The sequence below is a fragment of the Neodiprion virginianus genome, chromosome 4 (assembly GCF_021901495.1).
Source record: "Neodiprion virginianus isolate iyNeoVirg1 chromosome 4, iyNeoVirg1.1, whole genome shotgun sequence".
NCBI classification, from domain to species: Eukaryota; Metazoa; Arthropoda; class Insecta; order Hymenoptera; family Diprionidae; genus Neodiprion; species Neodiprion virginianus.
Genome location: NC_060880.1, coordinates 23003024 through 23022265, shown reverse-complemented (window position 1 = coordinate 23022265; position 19242 = coordinate 23003024). Strand labels below are relative to the sequence as shown.

Here is a 19242-nt window from a genome sequence, read left to right as displayed (position 1 = left end):
CAATCAGCCACATCTTGCAGGGACTTAAATTTTCTAAAAAAGTGTCCGTCGAAATCCGTAGCTCGAACGGTTAAAATAAGTTACACGCCTCGGCTCGAAAGTTAACTTTAAGTAAAAATTCATTAGTGGTCAAACAAATCTTCTAGCGAATCAAATCCTCTGAAAAATACTGAACGATCAAGGCTGTATCATTTAATGCGGCTGAGTGGTAACAATTATAAAAATGATAGTTGTTTCAATAAACCTCATAGCCAATGGTACGATAGCTATTGGAGTAAAATTTATATCGAATTGCCTTTGGCTGTGCTTGTCATATGGCAGTTGGGTCATTTTGAGAAGGTCACACTGCGTCTAATTTTCCTCTAGATACGCGAAATACATTTTATGACTTGATGTTGAACAATTTTCTGCCACGAAGTAGGTTTATGTTAAACGGTGTTGATGCGATGTACTGCAGACTTAATTCATTTCCGAAAATCCTGTTTACTTTCACATTACCATTTACTCGAGAACTTGTTTTTCGCAGATTGCTGCATGCATATTTTTGGATATTCTCATTTCATTATTTCTTCATTACTTAGGCCAATATACTTCCTGCAATCTCTATTGCAAACTTGCAAATCCAATCGCTTCAGAAATGCCCATTTTCCACCAAGTCGGACTGTTGTTATATCAAATCGTAGAAAAATATTTTAGAGGTGAGAAAAATTCAGTGTCATTCGTTAAATCTTCAATACAATTATGACTGTAACGTTATTAACAATATTTGAACTGTACATTCTTTTTATTTTGATTTCTGTGATAATTCTGGACACAACATTTATCCTGCCACTACGTAAACTCTGATTTTTCTTCTTTATTGTGCTGAGTAACAAAAGAAACGATGATGCATCAATTATTACGATTCGAAAATATATCGGACGGAAAATCAATAATAAATCGATGTTAATTTCTGTCAATGTGTTTCTATCATGAGAAAACGGCTCAGTTTAAAAATCTGAAAAGAAATCGGTGCACAATGATTTGTTTCGACTAGCGGTGAAACTAGTCTTGAGACGTATGTATAGGTACAAGTTTTTAAATGTTTTTGTACCTAGCTTAACACGTCTGCCGTGTCTTTCAAGCGGGTTAAATAAATCGAGAGTAAGCCGTTCAGGCTCATCGTCAACCCGATAAGAACGTTGTGCGACAACTATGAAACAGTATACCTACCCGTATAAGTATGAAAACGATCGACTTCCTTCCCTCGGAAATACAGGTAGCTTTTGTTTCTTCTGTCTGTTATTTTGTTGGCTTTTTTAGTCCGCATCCGGTATACAAAAATCAATTTTTTCCATATAGACCGCAGTTTGGTTTAAACTGATTTGTGATGTGCAAGAATAAATTCAAACCCGGTTTGGTTGAACATTTATTTCGTCGTTAAGATTGAAAAAAAAATCACATGCGGATTGTTTCAGAATATTGAAGATACTATAGAAGAATTTCTTCGCCAAGTTTTGTAGATTCGTTTTTCACCCGTCATGTTAATTTTTTCCCTCAAAGATATTTACGTTTTGAATTGTATTTTTTTTATCGACAACATTACAATCTATGGCATAGATTTTATAAATGGATGAAATTTAAAGATCTTTTTTCAAGCAGAGATGACCAATTTGATATAAATGTCAGCGCGTTATTGCCAATTTCACGTTGATTCACAATAAAGTTTTAAATAAATAAATAAATATTTATTCCGCTTAATGTTTGTAATAGTATCAGTTTTTCTCGTTCAAATTCTGGCTTCTCTTCGAAACTGCCTTTTTTTTCACTGCCCCATCATTCCGACTTGATTCCTTCTACCCTTGGGTGAAAAGGAGAGTGGAAAATGGTATGCGATGCGGTGCACCCTCGATGCCGAGAGATCTTCGGAATCAGACAAGCCAGGGAAGTCCCTTTAAATCTAAATATACTGGGTGTCGGAGTTGAACGCCCTGGAGCTTCCGGCCCTCAGCTCTCACTCCGGTCTTCTCCTCGTTTTTTTCTCTCTCTCTACTTTCTTCTCTCTTTCCCTACTTTTATCTCTCTTTCTTTGATTTTTTTCTTCTCGCGGTGCGCCTATTTCGTGTCTCTTTTTTTCCTTCCGGAAACCCTATAGCCTCCGAGGAGGATACTTCACGGTGCGATTTCCTGTAAACCCAACACCCGGACATATTGTACAGTGACCGTAGAGCGGATGGCAAACCGCACCGCGTGCTATATCCTATCAGCTATACGATTTGGTAAATGAAGTAGGCCTGATGCGCGTCGAAAATGATGCCGGTAAAAACTTTAAGAGTCTCGACAAGTGCAGTTTCAGGTCTGATGAGAATTGCGTGATCGTAGAACGCCAGTAAACATGTACAGATAAATATTGCTGATTTTGCGTCAGGTCGGGTGATATTTTAATCGAAATCATTAAGTGCAGGTATTTTAAGCACGCAAAGTATCTGTGGGAATTTTCTTTGACAATGGAGATAATATAGAAAGTGAGAAGTATGTATTTTTCTCCGCGAGAATTCTTGCATCATATAAAATTAACGGCTTTTATACTCAACAGTGCATATTATTCAACTGACAACTATTTCTTTGAATCTCTGTAACATAGGCAAAAATATTTCGACGATAAAAAAAACAAAAATCATTTCCTCAGCTAAAATACAAAGCACATCACTTTTTCTAATAAATTCCGTCTCTCTCTCTCTCTCTCTCTCTCTCTCTCTCTCTCTATTTCTTTTTAGCCCGTTGTGTCATTCAACCCCCTTCTCTCCAAAGTTTTTTTTTTAACGGTTTCTCTTTTCCTTCATCCCTTGTTACTTTATTTTATTATAATCCTATTCTAATTATTTTCTTTTCACTTTTTTTTTCACTCAACTGCAGTATCCTATAATATTTTTCATTTCTGTACTCTCTCCTAGTCCTTACGTAAGTATCCAAGGTAAGGTTCAAGTTTATATTCAGTACTGTTTTACTTGCAATCATCTTTGGACTCTGCGTTGTGATATTGTTTGATCTCTTCTGATTTTCCATTCCTTAATTCTACCTATCTCCCTCTCTCTTACTATCTTGCATAATGGGAAAATTTCATAATGAAATAATCTCTACTTTTAATATGTGATGTGCGTACGAGAGATAAAGGAATATTTTTAAATTATTGCGCTGAATTTTTTGATTTCCTATACAAACTGTACATAAATTACGAAAATTACTATATACCATGTAATCGAATTTTACCATTTTTGACACATCTGAAGAATGTAAGATCAATCGTTCAATCGTGATTAACCGGTAATACGGAAAGTTCGAAAAGTACGGATCACAGCCAAAATACCGATTAATGCATCGATTCCAATCGATTTGTTGATAAAATCAATGACGCGAGGTCTACGACCATTCGATTAATCGCACAGCCCTAATTCACGTATACTTGTAGTTATACCACAAAATGGCTAAACGTCGCGCGGTATCTTTTTTCCGCCTGTGCGAATTGGCTTCAACTTATAACAGGTACACCCATAATAATTATACGTTTCAAAGAAAGAACGATAAAAGAAGATAAAAGAAAAAAAACTAGCCAAACTACTTTTCAAAACTCTTTATTCTTTCTGGATTTCCCCTGATTAGTAGCCGGGTCAATCGCCTTCTGCACCCGTTCTCGATAACGATAATTATACGTGAGTAAAAATATATACATGTATATATATATGTATATATATATCCGATTCCCCTGAGGCCAAACGAAAACGCTTTGCGATCACCGCTCATGCAGAGGCATCCAGCACAGTGCAGTATGCACGACGCACGTGTTCTCTAAACCCTTCGCCCTACCGTGGGGTTTGGCGGCGGAGGGTCGGAGGGGGGAAGGCACAGGGTCTAGACCATAGAGATACTTACGCACGCACCATGGCGTTGGAAAACTCGCCCTGCCCGCCGTATTATATACCTTCTACCTCTGGGCGACCGACGACCGAGGAGAGCCGAGGAACTGCGTCGCGTATAAAAGAGAGGGAGGGAGAGAGAGAAAAAAAGGGAGGAGGAGAGACTGAGGTCGGAGGACAGCTGTGGGACAGCTGGTAGCGCGTGCCATGAAACCTATGGGGTCTCATGCGGACGTATATATATATATATGTGTGTGTGTGTATGCACGATGCACGCATGTGTGAACTTACGTACGCGTACGCAGGGTTCGTAACGCGTACCTATACAAAGTAAAACCTTATACACGGTAACTTACTATGGAGAGAGGGTCGGGACGGGATGGGAGGGGGGGACGAAACGAAAAATAAAAGACACAAAATTCGATTGTTGGTCTTATTGGTGCAGCCACGGGTCAAGCTGTGGGAATAATATTCGCTGGTCCCATTTTTTTTCGGAGCTAACGCTTTTCTGTTTTATACCTGGAGGATTGATTTGAACAATTTTTTTTGTCGACGGTATTTTTTATCTATTTATTATGTTTTTTTTTTTTTTTTTTTTGTACAAATGTTAGGAATCTTTCCGTACGTTTTTTTAATACCATCTTTTGCCAATGTCTTTGAATTCCTCTCGCTCGTTTCGGTAAAGTTTTTATTTCGCTTAAATTTTTGCCAGTTTCCGTTCGACGAACTCAAGATACAGGGTTAATAAAAATTGCTTCTTATAATATGAAATTGAAATATGAATAAACCTGAATAGTTTGGTGCAGAAAACGTTGGGTAAGGTTTGCGAAAAGAAAAAGTTACACCTTGTCAGATGAGGTGAGAAATATGAAAAAAATTATAGGTAATTAAGCATCAGCATGCGGGAAGTATTTTAATTGTGTGCCGTGAAAATGGTATAAATTTGATGAAATTAAAGTAAAACTCGAACATGTTCGGAAAAAAATTGTTGTACAATTCATCGTAATGATATACTTACGTATGTTACGTATATTGTGTATAGTTTTCTGTGACCACCGAGGTGTGCAGCTATAGAACAGTCGCGTGGACATCTGTTGCCGGCTTGAATAATAAACGAAACAGCTGATATCTCTCTGTGTACGCATGCGGTAGCTACTCGATGTTATTTCAGCAAAAGTCGAACGTTTCTTTTTTTTTTTTTTTTTTCTCATCGTACAAAGCGATTCCGTCTTATCGAGACAGAAAAGATCGTGTCGTTGCCGCACAATAATTTTTCTACATACAATTCACGTCATCCGTATCTTTGGTGCGGTGGCTATGATTCTTTATAGGTTTCGCTGCCGGAAGCGATTTTCGTTGTTCAAACACTGTATTCAACACTTCCGATGTACTTTTGCATCCTAACATCTGGGATTTCTTTTTAATACAGCACTTGTTATTTTTCGCGTACAGAGAAGAGGATCGTTGTCGTATTTAATTTTTTCAAGTCTTTAAACTTTCGTAATGATTTTTGTAATTACAATCGAAGTAGAACTTGCAATGATTTAACAAAACTCTGCAGAAATAAGAGGGGAAATTATAGGTACAATAACGATGTAGGAAATATTGTTGTAAATATTTCAATTGTTCAAAAGTAGAAACATTCTGAGAAAAAATTTGAACCATTTGAGGGTATGGCAGTTTCGCATTATTATATAGGTACATACAAAAATAACGACCACGTTTTTGTATAGAAAAAGTCGTCAGTTCTGTACGGTAATATCGTTTGAAGTTTACAATTTACGTTTATGACCTTGCATGGTCTCGTTTGGTATATACGGATCATATTAAATGCCCAGGCCAGGTTCTCGGTGGGTTTCAACGTAAATAAAAATAAATTCAGAGGTCAGGGCTGGTAAATTTCTTCGGTATAAACAAACCATCTCCCCTTTAATTCACGAATTATAATTAGCCAGTGCAAATGAAATGCTGTTTAACGTTATGCCAAGGGTATCGAACATCGCAAGGTGTACGGTTCAGTGCGCACAATTATTTTCCGAGAAAACACATATAATTTGTTATATTAGTGGAAAAAACTCAGTAAGTAAACCGTAAGTGGAAGCAAGCATTATTTATCTCATTATCTATACGATTTATGCACATGATTATTTTTTACAGAACCTAATTACTCGACAAGTCATACGAATCATTGATGACGTGTACACTACGAAGATTTATTTTTCCGAATAGTCGGAGACAACAATTCGAAACTGTGGTACAAAAACAGAAACGTATTCAATGCAAATAATCTCTGTTAGTCTCAGTAGCGTGAACCTAATTGATTTTAGCGACTTCTCAACGACTGTTAGATCTTGAAAAGAAACTTTTGTCACATTTAATACACGTTAAATCAAGCGCCTTGTTATCGACGAACAAAAAGTCAGATGTCCCTTAAAATCCCTCGACCGTAATCAAAAGATTAATGAAACGTTGGAGGGAACCGACCGATGATGGGATTATACCCCATTCGGCGATGAACGGGTAGTCCAAACACACGCTGCATACGTGCCAGGGTCAAGAGTATAGCCGTGCCTAGGACAATTAAAAGGAGCAAGTGAGATCGTAACCTTGGTCAACGACTAATGAGTGCAGCAGAGAGCGGACCCGACTGTGTAGTTGCCGGTAAGGGACTCTTTGGTACCCAAAGTTCGGCTACCGGCAAGCCACTGGCCCAGCTCAAGTATCCTCCGTAAGTTTTATCGGAGGTTCAAGGACTACCGGATGTCCCTGCAGCCACTGAGTCGATGAAAAACACGAACGATCATCGTCGTCGTCGCCTCGATTATGCATATTGCACGCGTCAAGACAATCGCTTTCATCGTAATCGCGTCGTTATTGGTCAATTGGTCAAGGCTGAAGACTCAGGGTGACTATAAACTTGCCAGTATATTTTTATCGCCATTCGTGTGTTCGAGTGAGGGTGAATCGAGGCAGATAACTTTTGAGTTCGGTTGGATTGAAGCTCCGTGTTCAGTCGTTACGTACAATTTGTGGAAACGTCCGAACGCACCGGTTTGGACTGGTTTTTTTTTTTAACGGAAGTGCAAGAACTCGACCGTCCAGGAGTTGGACAGGGTAAAAACTCACGAATATAAGCATTTTTCTATCTCGTTTTGACAGTGAACAATCTTCTGAGCCATCTGGTTACAGTAAATTAACCGCACAACGATTTCACTGACTAGAATTTAATGACGGAATTAGTTTTTCGTGGCTGGTTTTGAGCTGCGAATTGGGCAGAAGAAAGACGTTCTTCCCCTTGTTTCGAGGGCTGTAAGATGCAGGATAAACGATGATTGTGCGTCAAGTTTTCTACGATATTCGTGGGGATCTGTATGAGAAAAATTCTTGGCAGACGATAGACGACTCAAAGATATATATCGCAGATGAAGAGGACTGTAGGTTGTTGAAGAGTCTACTCAAACGGTCTAGGAGTGGGGCGAGCAAGTCGCCGGTTTGGGGGGAGAGATTGGCAGTTTGGATTGGAGAGCAGAAGCATTGGCGTAGCTGAGCCTCAAAGTCGGATTGTTGTCCGTTTTTGAAAATTTTTATTTCATTCTGTTAATTTCGCATCTCCCAAAACGGGTAGGAGTTAACGTGTAGTTAGATCGAAAAGAAGAATAACAGAAAATGGGTTGCAACGAATTTGAAAATGTAGAAATTCGAGATACTGTAGATAAGTCAAAGCGTATGATCGTAGAAAATAGAAAACGAATATATCTATTAGAAACGTGACAATTTTACGTTTGAAAATTCTATGAAATATGTATTTTTTTTTTGTCGTTGGAAATTCGATATCATAACTTTAATTCTATTTCCTCATCTCTCTTCTTTTTTATTCCCACCCCTCAGGATTGCATTCATACGCGGATTTTATTTAAATAATTTTACAAAAATGATCGAGCTCCTAATTATTTTTCATGCAAATTTCATTATTCGAAAAATATGTCACAGTTATAAGAATTACCTTATGCCTTGTGTGTTATCAATTTAGAAAACGCCGTGTGCAGATGCGCTTACGAGTTTGTGCTGCCATTAAAATTTCTTCAGTACAGATACTGGAACATGCAAATACCCGACGATTATTCAGAACGTCGAAGATAAAGACACGCCGCCTTTAAAATTAGACGGAAAATCGTATCTCTGTGCGTTCGCATTGCATGGAATAGAATTTGTTATTCTATTCAATGTGAAAAAAGCGCTCGAATTGTTCGGTTAATCACGCGACAATTTTCGCGAGTCACGAATGGGGACAAAAAAAAAAAAAATAAAAGAAAAATGTTACGTAGAAAGAAAAAAAATCTGGTCGTTATACGTGTACGTAATAAATGATCTATTATTGTCACTCAATTGTCACACACGGTCTGCACAGATTCGTGTGTGTCGGTGGTAGGAATATACGCGATGCGGTAGGAATAACAATCCACTTTGGACACTGCTTGTTTAGTTGAAAAGGACCAACCGTCGACTTGTCAGAGAGATAGAAAGAGGTCGAGATATGTTGACTTAAACTTTTCACACACAGACAAATTAATTATAATCGACACGAGAATTTTCGAATAACGTTGTCGTCGGTAGTTTCCGGTAATCGGTGATACTTTGTTGCCGAAATCCTCACGCTTGTAATTATCGAACATTGCACAGGTCGAAATGAAGTGGCAAAATGAAAACCAGCACTGACGGAAAATATTACCAGCAGAATAAATTGCCGGATAAAAGGTTGATAAAATTGGAAATCAGCATAATTACTGTGTGAGGTCAATTTAGGATAAATCATCAGATATGTGGAAAACCAAAGTTCCAGTCTTTCGAGAAGATACGTTACTCGTGTTAAGATATATCTATATATTATACAGCGAAAATAATGAAACGCAATTGCCTATAATATTCGCAATCTTAAGTTTGAACAGAAGAGAAAAAATGCATCGTGATTTCATCTTGCTAGTAAATTTGAGGAATTTCTCTGTAACTCGCGAATATAGTATTATTTGATAAATTCTAAACGTATAACTGTTTCGTAATGAAATTGATAAAAAATGTATATCATTGACGAAGTAAAATGTCACTATTTTATTTAGCATTATCACGGCGTACGCATCACTGATGCAAAAATGCAGCAGTCAACCCAATTCTACGTGCAATGCCGAACAAAAATATTTAAAAACATTTTTGTTCCGCGGAATAATAAAGCGAGGAAATTTAGTCCTGCAATGAGTGATAATCCGATAACAGGAATACATTTTTTGGCATCATTGTTGCGTTAAACAAAACTTTTTGTTAGGTATTTTTTCGAATTTGCACATAAAAAAAGGCAAGTCAAAACGATAAACATTCGCATAACTTTGCTGTTGGTAGCTGTAACACAAAAACTAGACCCGATCTATTCAAAATAAATATGATTTTATAACGAGGATAGACGGGTATTTAAAAATTAATAAGCACCTTCCTTGTTACAAGATTTCGTTGACCAGTGTACTGTAACACTACATATAACCTCATTTTCGTTTATAAAAATTGTATTTTTTGGAAAAACTAAAAAAATTATATCACAATAAACGTATTCGTATATAAAATATTATAATATCACTTCTGCAACGCCAAACCTTATTTCTAACACAATCGGTTAAAACTTTTCACGTTCAACACGAAAAGTGAATTCTTGTTGACCACCGTAACGGTCGAAATAAGCGACAATTGACTCGGTCGGTAAGGGCGGACGGTAGCGTCCTCTTAATTTCGAGACGGACCCAATTTCCCGCAATCGTGAAGTTTGGAGATTTTCCGACGGCGCTGGCGAATCTTGTAATAGCTACGCCGCTGGTCGAGCCGCGCACACGGTTCTCTGAGCGTAAAACCGAACCATCGGGTAAGCCTGGCCAGAAAATTGTTCGCACTCGCACGTGGACGCTCGATCGTGTCGTGCGTGTTGTTTGTTGTCCGTACTAGATACAATAGTAAGCGGCCCTAGTTCGTCTGTCCGTGTTTAAAAAACTGAGCGAAACCGAAGCCGATAAGAAACGTGATTTTTTCTCCTCTTAAATTAAAATAATATAAATAAAAATTAATAAAATCGGCAACAACCACCGTGTATATATATATAATATATATACATATATATATATAATATATATATGTGTATATGTATATATATACATCTCAAAGATATAATAAATAGACGATTTATAATCTACAAGGACCGTTGCAATACATACTAGTATAATTATTATGTACGAACGTAAATATTGTTGTTGAATCGTGATCTTGAAACCGTGCGTCTTCGATATCCGGCCTCGATTGTTGAGTGTGTGGGGATTACTGACTATACTCAGCCCTGTGTTGTTTCCGTTTCTTGTTTCGTTTTTTTTTTTTGTTTTTTTTATTTCCCACACTCCGCCGGTTCTCTTTTACTTTCATTTTCTATTTTGTCGTTTCGCTCTCTCGAATTTGGCCGACTGTTTCGACGCGCAACTCGTCGAAGAAAAAGGTGAGTGGACTTTAAAGAATTGACAGTGAACGTAGTTTGGATACACTTTGAATCGTGTATCTTTCGATTACCGATTCGTTTCCCTCGCAATTATATCCGATCTGTCGATCGACGCGCGGATTTAAATCGACCGCCTCGTCTCCTTAATCGCGAATTGTGCGAAATTCGCAACACCCTGATCGTAACGCGAATACCGAAAGCTCAGACCGCGGAATAACGAGGAAATCGGCGTTTCTCAGGCGCGCCGAACAGCCGAAATCGTATTCGGCACATCTTTGGATGTGGCTACAAAGTTTCAAAAATAGAACCGCCATCCGGTCGGATTTACGCCGGCAATATCTGCCTTCGACCGCTGTCTAGAAAATCATCGTTATGACGCTTGCTCGATTTCCAAACTCGCATGTATTCGACATGATCGTCTAGACGAATTTTGGCCGACTCGTATCGCTCGGTAAATTTTTCGTTCACCACCTCGCGCCCACTCAGCCTTGATTGTATAAATAGTGTTAGTTTCTCGGCACATTACCAACCCGTCAGGACTGCTGTGGTGGCAGCCCAACGCTTGCAAACATCTGTTTTCTCCTCTCGTCAGCCTTTAATTTTGCCTCGTTTTCTTCTTATTCTCGAATCGTCGAGTCGTCGAATCGAAGGAGGGATTTGTTCGCTTCGAAAATCGCTGTGATAAGAACTCGGCATTCATTGCGTATGAAATCGGTGGGAACGATTCGAAATCTTGTTGTACAAAATATCAGAAATCGATTGAAATCGACAAGCTACAAAGAATATTTAAAATCGATCTAGAAGTTGGTTTACTTTGTGAACTCGTTGTAGGCAATCAAATATGTGCAATTAAGGTTTGTGACATTGTTTGAAATCGCGTGTATCTCCCGGAATTTATTCGAGTGAAATATAGCTTCAAGTAAATGCGAGGATATCGTTACGAAATCTCGTTTCTGTAATTGGGAGGACATTGGGTAATCGCGATACTCGAAAACACGTTTAAGAAATTTTAGAGCCAATTCTAAATTGCTTTTTTAAGACATAGTTGAAGGGGTCCGTGGTAATCCTTCGGTATAACAGGAAAAAAGTGATGAATTCCGTACAAGTTATCATCCTCGAGGAGCCCGATTCACTCGAAAATCGACCGAACGATTTCCATTCGTAACCAATAATTTCCAGTGTTCTCTATCGATTTCTACCCGATCATGTGATTTTAATTGATTTCTGGGCGTTCTAAGCAGTTTTCAGTGATTTCCGGATTAGATTGAATTACACGAAATCGCTACCGATCACTGGAAACCAAGGAAAGCTCACGACGAGGTAGAAATCGATAGAATATCAACGAATTGAAATCGTTTCCACGATTTTCAACTTTTCCCGTGCGATTTCTTCAGCGTTATCAAACGCTTACATACCATTGACAACGATGTCCAATGACTTCGGCTACCTAAATTGATTCCTCGTTACTTCAGCGTCCGTCCGAGTCATGTATCGTTCGATTTCTATAAGTACCGTTGAACTTGTGACCTTTTCTAGTAATCGACCCCCCGGTGAAACCCTCTTGCCGTCTTACGGTGCCGATAGGCAGTTTCCTCTTCGTCTCATTTCTCTTTCGGCAAGTAGCGGTGTTTTTGTCCCCTGGAAAAGCGGTAGATTTTCTTCGAGTAAATTTTACCTCGTCGGTAGTCACGTACGTACGTAAATACCATCGCGCAGCGTTTCTCGCATATGTCGTCGCGCATAGCTGGTACATAGTAGGTATTCGATGAGAAATCCACCGAGGGCCTTTATACAGTACGACACTACACAATATATGATTATACACAGTGTGCACCGGTTCTGCAGCTGCCGTTCGGGGATTCGAATGGGGTGGTGGAACGGAGCAGGGGAGAATTCTGGGCCGTAAGACCCGTCGTACCCTTCCTGGATCCCCGAGCCGCGGCTACAATGAGCGGACTTTCCCTCCCCCCTCCCTCCGCCCCCCGCTTCCATCTCCCTCGCTAGATCCTCCGGGACCGCATCGCAAAACAGCGTTATACCTGCAAGACGGAGTGTAACGGACGTTTTTCTCTGTATTTGCGCGAAGCCTGGGCGGTAAGGGTAGACAAAGAGTATTTGGAAAAGTACCGTGGGGACTTACGACTAGTTTGCGGTCCTGTCCTGGCCTTGAAATTGCGTTGCAGCCTGCGCAAATGCACCGAGTTTTTCAATTACCAGGGTTGCTGGTCAGTTGCTTTTCCTCAGCGTTGGTTACTTGTTCTTAACGGACTCGCTCCTCTGTTACTCTGTTACTTCAAGCAGTCGTCACTTTAGCCAGTTTTTAGCTCGTAATTGAGTTTTGTGCGTAAATCATTTGGATGCATAATTTTTTTTTTAATAAGATTTTGTCTGTCAAGTGTTGTGGTATTTTTAGCCAAAAAATCAGCTTCAAGTAGATTTTGGAAAATCAACGTTCGTTGCTTCCGTATCGAAATGTTTCGGCCGAAAGGACAATAAATTCATAAATCAGAGTTTATTGTTCACTTGTCATTAATTTACTAAATATCTTGTACAGTGATCGATATTTTTAATTCGGAAAAAGACGTGAAAAACTAGGAAAACTCGGTTACAGCGACATCAATTGAAACAGGGATGATTCCGATGAGTTGAATAACACTTCTGTGGCAGCACTTCTTGTTTAATTATTTTGCAATAATCAACTCTGATCACTCACTTTTGCGAGTTTTGAGAGTCACTTTAAGTCTGAAAGTCTCTTTTCTGAATTTTTGAAACGACCTGATTACTTATAGCAGCCGCGAATTTCTTATATCTTTTCCTTCTTCGTCGAAAGACACGGGGCTGCTTTTTGACAACACCGCATGATTCGATGCTTTTCTTTGAGTTTATTGTTATTTGGTTTAAGATCGAAACAAAAATTATTATTTAACTATTTATGAACGATTCTGAAGGAATTAGGTTTCCAAAATGTTGGCGTATTTGCGTTTCATTGTGGTGTAAGTTTCGAAGTTACGGTTTCTCAAAAAAATGCTTCGTTACGCTAATGTTACTAATTTCCATTTCGTCGTCCGAAGAATAAAGATTCGATCATCCAGCATGGAAAGAGTGTCTCATATTCAGAGTTGTCCTTTCAAGATTTGGCAAAAATTATCCAAATTCCGTTATCAACACTCTCTTTACTAAGGACGGAAATTTCATTTGTGTATTTGTAATAATTCAGCTTTAAATTCTACAGAGAAACAGAGGGAGGGAGAGGGAGAGGGAGAGGGAGAGGGAGAGAGAGAGAGAGAGAGAGAGAGAGAGATAGAGAGAGAAACTATCTTTCACTGTCACCTCTGTGTCTGCGAAAATGCGTTTCTACTCTTGTTTATCAGTTTTGTAATAATCGATATACGTTTTAAAAAAAGTTTGAAAAAAAGTTTAAAAAAAAGTCAAAAACTATAAATCTGTGTCAAAACCAGAAACATCTGGTCGGAAACTGGCGATGAAATAGTAGAATAATTAAAGTGGAACCGAATAATGTTATCTCATTTCTGATGGATGTAAACGAGGACGTTGAACGTTTATTCAAAAATCGTTTGGTTCTCTTGCTTCTCAAAATTTGCCAGTCATTATCATTCTACAGACTTGTTGTATATAATTTACTGCGTGAACGAGTTTCTAGTGGAGTAAGACGACGATAATCGAGCGAAACCATGGAAAATGTCAAAATTGATTATAACAGTTGAAGAAATATTTAAAGCCAAGGCAAAATTATAGCAAAATTACAGAGTTCCTAATTTGCTTTTCTTACGTGTTGGGAAAAATAATGCCTATTTTTTCATATTCTAATCTCATTTTCACCTCTTTCCTCGCATACATGGAATGCTTGCAAAGTGTGCAAAGCTCTCGTGTTTATCTTCGTCTAAACGACCCTTCAAATCAAGACTTACGGGTTTGTAAATTTTGAGTAAACGCTTCCGGAAGGGGATGCAGCTTGAATTACGTCATCGATTGTTCGCATGCGTGGAAATTTTTTTTTTTTTCGATCGCAGTATCCAGGAAAATTTTCCCTATTTATAGCATCGATTATTAGTTGGTTTTGGAATTTGCGCTGTGAATTGTGTTAATATGTTGTATATATGTATATTAGTATATAATGTAAATCGTTTTGAGTACACGGAGAGGATATACTGATCAAATTCTAACAGCTGCGTATAAACTTTTCGTTATGAAAAATAATAATGTTGAATAAATTCTTTTCTGTTGAATGGAGAATTAAAACTCGAGTCTTTTCTCATTGAAAAGTTTTCGCTTAAGGAAGTTATTAGATATGCTTGTAACTTTTATGTTTGTAGTTTTTGAAAAAAAAAGCTTACCGAGTTTTTTATAAAAATTTAATTTTTATTCAAATAGGTTCATTTTCAATATTTGAAATATTCTTTTCACGAATATAACGTAATTCGAATTTATTTGTGTACACATTATGTTGTTAGTTAAAAAAAATTGATTTTTGGCGATATTTTTCAATACCAAAGCTCTTCGTACTTAATTTTATAATTCACAATCCGAATATTATTATGCGTATAAATATAACACGTAATTTGGGGATGATTTGACGTTTTCTCTACATGCGTATGCCACGAAAAGTCTAATACTATTGCATTCACCATAAATTTCGACTTCTTTTTCGCAGTTTCAAGATGTTGTCCTTAAATTTCGAAATAACGCAGTAGCGAAAATTCTGTTCTTTTTTGTATTATTGAAATGCGGATTTGATGGAGCGAATTTTGAAATTCGAACCCACGGCATGTGACGCAAATTGCGTTGCGAATCGTTGAGTAATGATCCAGAATCGCACGCGTTACACGTTCTAGGGTACATACCTATATGTATACACACGAGTCTGGAGAACGAGGAGTTAAAGTTGAGGTATACATATACAAGAGGCACGTGCAGCGGTAAATATAGATTCAGAATTCGCCAACTGGGTATAAAATTATTGTCCGAAAGCAGCGCTAGAAAACTCGACCGTATTTCAATATCGACACACCGACGGCCGAGACGAGTGCTTAATTATTGTTGGGAAAAATTGGCGAGCAATCGGAATAAGGAAAATTAGGAGAGAAAGGAAAAGGATAGAATGAAATACAATAAGATTATCGATGTTCGAAATTTTCTCCCGAATCAAAAGGATTATAGGCATGGTGAACTTTTCAAAAGATCGAGATTTATCTTCTTTCATTCGTTTATAATCTTCAGAATAACGCAGCGTAGAACTTTGAGAGCTTTTCTGTTTCTTCATCTCAGTGTCGATTCTTAGATTTTTTTACTCAGGCAAATTAGATCGGGAAATTTTTATTCGAGTGAGCACGTTTTTTTTGAGGAGTCATTTGAGGTTGAAAGTTTACGTTTTTGAGATTTGAACTCTGTCTCGTCCCTATAAGGCAGCAGAAGACACCGTTGCATTGACAAAGACGTAAACCAGCGAAAAACGTTGCAAAGATTATTAATTATTTGTAATATTTGTAATTATTTCTGTTACAGAAATCATTCCGCGCCACGTGCCCAATTGTCTGTGATATTAATATACGCTAAGAAGAAGAGTAAATAAATAGAGAGAGAGACAGATAAAGAGAAAAAAAAAAAAACCAAAGACGGGGAGATATTTATTGTGAAATAAGTTTAAGAAAAAAACTTTCAAAATTTTGGCAATGTTGATGCCGGGAGCAGCTGGCCTTGGTGCCGTTGGCGCTGTTGGCGCTCCGGGACCGGAAGAATTGGTCTCGGGATTGGGTGCATTGGCGGCAGTAACGCCGCAGCAAAAAGACACTACATGGACGAAGCTTTTCGTCGGAGGATTGCCTTATCACACCACCGACAAAAGCTTGAGGGAACATTTCAATGTTTACGGTGACATAGAAGAAGCCGTCGTCATCACCGACAGACAAACGGGGAAAAGCAGAGGTTACGGTTTTGTGAGTATCGATGGATTTACATTTTTTTTTTTGAAGAAAGCAAACAAACAAAAAACAAACACAAACACGATCGGCCTTTCGCTCGAGGAATTGGAATTATATTGTTGGTGAAAGGAAGTTGGACGGCTGGAATATTATTTGAAATAACGATGACTTAATCGTGATTACTGTAATCGTTAGAAATCGTTGTTAAGCTTGCGGTGAACGCCAAATGGTTTTGATTCGTTAACGTTTTATTGATTTCTATCTTATCGCGTGCTTTCATTTGATTTTTAATGATGTACCAGCGTTTTAGTCGATTCTGATTTCAGTTGAAAATCAGTGAAAATTGACTAGAACGGCAGGAAATTGTTACTAATCAGGAGTAATATTGGAAGTCAACAATCGGAATATGATATCGTAAAAATCACGAGGCTGAAGTTAGTTACGCTAACGTGACGGAACATCGGGAGGAAAAATAATCATTGTGCAATTTTAGAATGACTTTTGAGGGGTTGACTTTCCAAAATATCAGCATATTTCGTTTGTTTTGGTTGGCTAAATTTTAGACAATCCTAAAGGTGCGAAGCAACGACTTTTCGGAACATCGTTACAGTAACGTTAACTAACTTCTACCTCATTGAGAATCATTGTTAATGCATTGAAATCACTTATTTGATATTCAAGTAAGCGTATAGCTGCAACTATTTTTGAAAAATTGTCTTTATTAATATTTTTTACATCCACCGACAGCGCTTTGTTGATCGATGCATGTGACGATTTTTCAAAGTCTGCTAAAAAATACTCCACATTTTTTTTTGATTTCTAACTCACGCTTTTTTACATGTTTTGAATATATTTCAAGCCTCGAAGAACTACAGCGAGTGAAATTTGTCAAATCGATCTAATCTTTTTTTTCTTGACCCGATTGAGATCCTTTCATTTTCGGAGCTGGAAATATTTTGAAATACACATAATCAAGACGATACAATTGGTGCAGGTTTAAATCTCCTTTATCCAGGTTCTTCGTGTCTCTTCGCGTTGTATCCGTATAATATACTGTCGTCGAGTTTGAACAGTTACGCGATCTGGCGTATTATCACATTTACGGCTTCACTCCCGAGATTATAATTTGCCTGGAGACTAAGTCACGTTTGTTTTACTTTTCTCTAAAATACAAGGGATGTACGTACTACCCTAATTATATTCTCATTGGTAATTTTACACGCGCATAAACGCAGGGTCGTTGCAAAAAGACTTTTGACAATTCGCTTTGAGGCGAAAAACTCACAAGACACATTCTCAAAATGTCTCATTGACTGTGCAATAAAATTTAACAGCTTCAAATTTCTGGTAAATGAATTTCGGTGATCGCAGAAAAGGCTAAAAGTATCGCTGCGATTGTTTCACCAATTTTGAACTATTAACAAGCAATTGATATTACTCCAATATTGGTGATTTAGTAAGGTTTTTAATGAAGTAAAATTTCATTATTGCGCGCATGTTTTTCTTTAATAAAATCCGGTTTAATTTCAACTCGCAGTGCGCGAAGACACATTACGAAATAAAATACATTGATGAATATACAAGTTGATTAAATTCTACGTGGATAATTCGAGTGATTGAATTCAGTGAGTAAAGTATATTAGCGAGTTTCGACAGTTGGTTAAAATCAATCTACCGTGAGAGCATATATGTTGTACAAAATGTGTGCGAAACTACTTTCAATTTTATACGCAGAGAAATTTTTATGTAGTTAGAATTTGACGCACGACGCTTATGAAATGAAAAAAAGTAAAAAATAAACAACACAACGATACTTCGATTCCTACAAAATTTTTGTATCATTGATAGTCTTATTGCATAGAATCGATGCCAAAGTTCTCGTCCGTGTGTTGGATATTCTGTTATGTTGGTTTATTTCCAAATGTTGAGTTTTGCAGCCGCGGTAACGCCTGAACAACTGTTAAAACACGCGACAACTGTGCAATGTTAATTTGAACCCACTTATTTATGCATACAGAGATACAGAATTCCACTTTTACGCTTTTTATGCCTCGATAAAACGCCGCTTGCGAACAAGTCGCTTGCGTTACAGATAATATGGTAATCAAGAGTTCTCCGGTTTTTCTCCTTAAGGATATCACTTCCGGCATACAATAAAATCGACGAAAGGGGCCTAAAATTTCTGCCTGTACTGTCGAAAATTATTTTGAATTTTCAACACATTTACTGTACAAAACAGTTGTCAAATTACGAAATCAGCTTGCTAATTTACCAATTCCGTGTAGCGACTTAAATTACTATGTATTTGCCTTAAGTTTACGATAGAAATCATTGATTTTACTAAACTTTATAAGAAAAACACAAATCAAAATAATTTGCATTTACTAAATTGCATAGTTTTATTGTATTTGTAAAAAATTGAATAAACGGTGAACGTATGGTGAATACAATGTACAAAGTTTTATAAAGAAATTTTTAACAGTGTCTATAAGTATCGTGAGCTACGTTGAATTGTTTCAACAAAGGCAGAATTTCAAGCAACATTTCATTGTTTCATGAAAAATTTCATTAAAAATACTTCATTCACACACGTGATACACTTGCTGGCAGTTTAATGTTCAATAAATAAATATCCAAGTGTGAAAACGACAATCGCTGATGTAAAAATTATTGAAACGCAGGTTATAATGGGAGACAGACCGGCGGCAGAACGAGCCTGCAAGGATCCAAACCCCATAATCGACGGACGAAAAGCAAACGTGAACCTGGCGATCCTCGGTGCCAAACCCAGGGGAAATCTCCAAGCGAGTGAGTGATAATTAAATAATCTATTCACGAGTACCGAGTGTACGTGTGAAAATATGGGAACAACGAAAGATTGCGAAGTCGT

General features: G+C 37.7%; 1 protein-coding gene across 4 annotated transcripts in view; it reads left to right on the top strand.

The window, feature by feature from the left end:
* Positions 1-9775: 9775 nt before the first annotated feature.
* Positions 9776-19242, top strand: part of LOC124303358 (RNA-binding protein 24-like) — a 35170-nt gene continuing 25703 nt past the window's right edge. Inside the window, exons 1-4 of one of the 4 annotated variants that reach the window (XM_046760456.1) lie at positions 9810-9948; positions 10105-10413; positions 15937-16367; positions 19034-19160. In XM_046760456.1, coding sequence (XP_046616412.1) covers positions 16104-16367; positions 19034-19160 — 391 coding nt within the window. In that variant the 5' untranslated portion in view covers positions 9810-9948; positions 10105-10413; positions 15937-16103. The other 3 variants (XM_046760457.1, XM_046760459.1, XM_046760458.1) reach the window with 3 other exon arrangements.